The 6153-nt window shown below is 45.4% G+C and overlaps 1 protein-coding gene across 2 annotated transcripts in view; it reads right to left on the bottom strand.

The window, feature by feature from the left end:
• Positions 1-1145: 1145 nt before the first annotated feature.
• Positions 1146-6153, bottom strand: part of LOC128579149 (rho GTPase-activating protein 15-like) — a 152429-nt gene continuing 147421 nt past the window's right edge. For both annotated transcript variants that reach the window (XM_053581394.1, XM_053581395.1), the window contains exon 6: positions 1146-1191. In XM_053581394.1, coding sequence (XP_053437369.1) covers positions 1168-1191 — 24 coding nt within the window. In that variant the 3' untranslated portion in view covers positions 1146-1167. The remainder of the gene's footprint in view (positions 1192-6153) is intronic.

Here is a 6153-nt window from a genome sequence, read left to right as displayed (position 1 = left end):
TATTTTCTCAATGTGTGCACATGAAATAGTCACAATTGTTTCATTTGTTGATCTTCTGTATATATTATAATATTTTCTGTCTGATTTTATTTATGTGACTTTGCCTTTATCTCTGGTTTCAGCACATTATTATTGTTTGGACATGGTTTTTATTAAGTGTATCTGTTTTTGAGTCACTAAGTTTCTTTGCTCTTTAAGTTTATATCCCTCATAGATAGTGGATTAGGGATTACCAGTGGCTGGGGGTGGGGGAAGAATGTGGACTGACTGATAATTGTGGGATTTGGTGGGGGAGTTCATAAAAGTATTGTAAAAATAGATTATGATGGTGGAAGAATAATTCTGTGTACATAGTAAAACGATTTAATTGTACCTTTTATAGTATGTCGAGTATATCTCTTATTTTTTTATTTATTTTTTTTTGGTAGAGACAGAGTCTCGCTGTACCGCCCTCGGGTAGAGTGCCGTGGCATCACACGGCTAACAGCAACCTCTAAATCTTGGGCTTACGTGATTCTCTTGCCTCAGCCTCCCGAGCAGCTGGGACTACAGGCGCCCGCCACAACGCCCGGCTATTTTTTTGTTGTTGTTGCAGTTTGGCTGGGGCTGAGTTTGAACCCACCACCCTTGGCATATGGGGCCGGTGCCCTACTCACTGAGCCACAGGCGCTGCCCTCTTATTTTTAATAAATGAATACTACGTGGGAAAAAACCCCACTGACAATTAGAAGGTGCAATGTGCTCAACCTCACTTCCTCTAACACTGACAACACAAGGTTGGCCACAGTCATCGTCTGCATTTGTCACAGGCAGTCATGGGGTTATTTACCTCACGGGAGGCCAAGGGCAGTTTTTGTCTCAGTTCTCCATGTGTCTGGAGCACTGTGTGAGCACTCAGGCTATCATCCCATGATGAGCAGTAATAAACAGCCTCATCCTCAGGCTAGAGGCCCGAGATGGTCAGGGAGTCAGTGTTGCCAGTATTGGAGCCAGAGAACTGATCAGGGATTCCTAAGGGCCATGAAATTCCAAGCATGACAGTTTGGGGGGCACCAGGAGAAATCTGCTGGTACCAGCCCACATTATACTTTCCAACATTGTTGCTGTTTCCAGTACAGGACAGGGTGATCGTCTCTCCCATAGACGCTGACACCCAGGCTTCCTGTGTCAGTCTGGACTGTGCCCAGGATCCTGGAACAGAAGAGATGGAGACACACAGAGGTAGTCTGGGGTCATTTTCCACCACATGCTCTCAAAATGAAAGGGAGAAATCAACCAGGTGTACCCCACCCAGGCACTTCTGCTTCCCAGGGCCTGTCACCTGGGCAGAGAGTGAGGAGGGTGAGCAGGAGAGGGGCACAGGCCATGGTGGAGATTCCTGTCAGCTCTGATTCCTGGGGATCCACAGCTGCCTCAGAGCTGCCCCTGTCTCTTGTACCTACTTTCCCACTGTGGGGACTGAGAGGCCTTTCATTCAAATCAGTCCCCTCCCCTCACATGGCCTCCCAGTCCCTGGGCACGGAGATTTCTCTACATGAGGCTGGCAGGGCCTGGCCTGAGCCTCCCTGGGACTAAGATTAAGCAGCCAGTCTGTCCCCTGGGACAGTGAGCCCCAGGCCCCCAGCAGAGAACAGGTGGCTGGTTTCCAGCCGGGCAGCCCCACAGTGCCCCTTGCTGCCCCTGGGGTGGATTCGCTCAGGTCTGGGATGCCCAACAGGGGACCCTGGGAAGAACACTGGGCTCCCCACCCCTTCTCTGCTGCTGTCCTCAACAGAAGGACCCCTTCACTCCCCGGTGGCTCCTCCACAGGACAGCTGTTCACCTTGGCTAAGTGCTGACTTCAGTGACAGGGACTCCTTGGCAGTTTAATCTGTGGCCATTTCTTCCACTGTGGATTTGTTGTGGGGTCAGCTCACTAGAACCACAAAGGACAGTGACAGCCCAGCCAAGACCTGTTAGTTGGAAAGGCCTAGGATGCTGGCTTTGCTTTCCCTCTGCCCATGATGCACCATGACAGGGTGGTTGCTTTTTATGTTCAGTTGTGAGACTTTCTATTATACATGAGATAGTAGAGCCTTCTCAGATATGTGATCAGCATGTGTTTCTTCTGTTAGTGTTTGACTTTCTCTCTCTTTGATTGTGTCCATTGACAAACATATTTAAAATTTTTCATCAAGTCAAATTTATGTATTTATTCATTATTTTTTTTCAAATCATAGCTATGTATATTAATGCAGTTATGGTGTACAATGTGCTGGTTTTATATGTAATTTGAAATACTTTCATCAAACTGGTTAACATAACCTTCACCACATTTTCTTAGTTATAATGTTAAAATATTTATATTCTACACTTAGTAGATATAACATGTACCCTTATAAAATGCACCATAGGTGTGGTCCCACCAATTACCCTCCCTCTAGCCATCCTCCTCCCTCCCCTGCCCATCCTCTTTCCCCTTCATCTGTAGTTGGGTTATAGCTTTCATATGGAAGTGTGGATGCTTATAGATTGGTTTCATAGTAGGGCTGAGTATATTGGATACTTTTTCTTCATTCTTGAGATACTTTGCTAAGAATAATATGTTCCAGCTCCATCCATGTAAACATGAAAGAGGTAAAGTCCCCCCCCCTTTATTTTTTAAGAGACAGTCTCACTCCATCACCCTCGGTAGAGTGCTATGGCATCACAGCTCACAGCAACCTCCAGCTCTTGGGCTTAGGTGATTCTCTTGCCTCAGCCTCCTGAGTAGCTGGGACTACAGGCACCCTCCACAACAATAGACCAGGCTACTTCTAGTTGCAATGTGGCCAGGGCCAGGTTTGAACCCACCATCCTCGATATACAGGGCCAGCGCCCTACTCACTGATCCACAGGTGCTGTTTGTCTCCATCTTTTTTAAGGCTATATTTTATGGCATACATATACCACAATTTATGAATCCATTCATGGGTTGATGTGCACTTGGGCTTCTTCCACGTCTTAGCAATTATGAATTGGGCTGCAATAAGCATTCTGGTGAAAAGATCTTTGTTAAAAAGTGATTTTTGGTCTTCTGGATATGTACCTAGTAGAGGAATTGAAGGATTGGCAGGTCTATTTTTAGATCCCTAAGTGGTCTCCAAACATTTTTTAAAAGGAATATATTAGTTTGCATTCCCACCAGCAGTGCAGAAGTGTTCCCTTTTGTCCAAATCCACACCAACATCTATGGTTTTGGGATGTGGAATAATCTTACTAAAGTTAGATGATATCTAAAAGTGATTCGATTTGCATTTCTCTGATGATTAAGGATGATGAGCATTTTTTTCATGTGTTTGTAGGCCATGCACCTGTCTTCTGTAGAGAAGTTTCTCTTCAAGTCCCTTGCCCACCCTGAGATGGGATCACTTGTTCTTTCTTGCTAATATGTTTGCGTTTCTGTGGATTATTATTATCATTTTTTTTTTTTGCAGTTTTTTCCAGGGCTGGTTTGAACCCGCCACCTCTGGCATATGGGGCTGGCATCCTACCCCTTTGAGCCCCAGGCACCGATCCCTCTGTGGATTATTGTTATTAAACCTTTGTCAGAGACGTAACCTGAAAATATCTTCTCCCATTCTGAGGGCTGTCTGCTTGCTTTATGCACTGTGTTCTTGGCTGTGCAGAAGCTTTTTAATTTGATCATTTCTCAGTAATGTATTTTTGGTGTTGCTTCAATTGCCTGGGGGTCATTCTCAGAAAATATTCTCCCAGGCCAATTTCTTTAAGTGTTTTCCCTGCACTTTCTTCTAGTAATTTTATACTTTTCTATCAAAACACACACAGACACACAAAAGCACACACAGAGACACACATAAAAACCCACACAAGGACACAAAGACACACACAGACACAGAGACACACATAAAAACCCACATAAGGACACACACATATACACACAGAAGCACAGATGCAAACAAAGACACCCACAGACATACACAGAGACACAGACACAGAGAACACAAAGACACACACATACACACACAGACGCACAAAGATACAAACACACAGACCCACACACAGACATACACAGAGACACACTCAGACACACACATGACACAGAGAGACACACAGAGACACATACACGGATACACACAAACACACACAGGGACACAGACACACACAGAGACACACACACAGACAAAGACACACACAAAGACCCACACAAGGACACACACATATACACATAGACACACACAGACACACACTCAGACACACACAGAGACAGACACACAGAGAACACAAGACATGCACACATACACACAGACACACAGAGAGACAAACACACAGACACACACACAAACACACACAGAGACATACACAGACAAACACAGACATGCAAAGACGCACACAGACACACACACAGAGGCACAGACACAGCGGTAAACAAACACTAAGACAGACACTCATAGAGAAACACACTCAGACACACACAGAGAGACACACAGAGACATGGACACAGATACATACATAGACAGAGGTACAGAGACACACACACTGAGATACACAGACACACACAGAGACAGACACACATGGATACACACACAGACCCAGACACACACACAGACACAAACACAGAGACACACACAGAGCCACACATATACAGAGAGACACACAGAGGCACACACACATATACAGAGAGACACACAGAGCCACACACAGAGACACACAGACACACAAAGAAACACAGAGAGAAACAAATGGACAACCACACGTACACACACACAGACACACTCACAGACATACACAGAGACACACAAACAGACACACACACACAAAGGCATACACAGAGACACATATATAGAGACACACAGACATATACACAGACACACTCACAGAGACACCCACACAGACACAAACAGAGATACACACACAGACACACAAAGGCACAGACAAACATACAATTAGACACACAGAAACACACACACAGACACAAAGAGAGACAGACACACACAAAGACACACAAGAAACACACAGACTCAAACACACAGAAACACAAACACAGACACACAGAGACACAGACAGGCACACACAGAGACACACAGACACACGCACACACACAGACAAACACACAGAGACACGCACAGACTCACACATAGGCACACATACAGACATATAGACACACTCACAGACACACACACAGCAATACACACAGAGACACACACAGATACACATAGAAAGACAGACACAGGCAGACATACAGAGAAACACAAACATACAGACACTCAGAGACACACAGTCACAAACAGAGACACACACTCAGTGACGCACAGAGATACATACACAGACATACGCAGAGACACATACATAGACACACACACAGACACACCCAGAGACACACACATAGACACACATACAGACACACACAGACACTCTGAGACAAACACAGACACACACACGCAAACACATAGAGACACAGACAAGACCCACACTCAGACATGCACACAGAGACACACAGACACACACAGGGATGCAGACACAGACACATACAAAGACACATGTAGAGAAATACACGCAGACACACACAGAGACACACACATAGACACAAACAGAGACCCACACACAGAGACACACACCCAGAGGGACATATTACAGAGACTCACACACACACACAGAGACACATACAGAGAGACACACAGAGGAAGATGCAGAGACACACACAGACACACAATCACACACACATAGACACACACAGAGACACACACACAGATACATAAACTGACAGACACACACACAAAGAGACAAACATACACAGGCACACAGAGACACACACACAGAGTCATACAGACACACACACAGATACATAAACAGACACACACCCAGACACACACGGACACTCAGAGACAAACACACACAGACAAACAGAGACACACACACAGAGATACACACACAGAGACACACACAGCCACACACAACTAGGGGCTTCTCTCAGAAACTTCATTTTGGGACACTGAGGCAGTTGTCAGTCGGCTCTCCAATAAAGGACTCCCCTGAAAATTTGGCTCGTGTGGCTGTGTGATCTCTGGGGGAACTTCGGGGCATAACACTAGGATTAAGGGTGTCATGCACAACACCTGGCCTTTCTTTACTATTTATGTGTAGTTCTGAGTCTCTATTCAGAACTCTGTGTCC

Source organism: Nycticebus coucang, chromosome Y (assembly GCF_027406575.1).
Source record: "Nycticebus coucang isolate mNycCou1 chromosome Y, mNycCou1.pri, whole genome shotgun sequence".
Lineage (NCBI taxonomy): Eukaryota > Metazoa > Chordata > Mammalia > Primates > Lorisidae > Nycticebus > Nycticebus coucang.
Note: the sequence above shows the minus strand (reverse complement) of the source record. Positions and strands in the feature narration are given on the sequence as shown.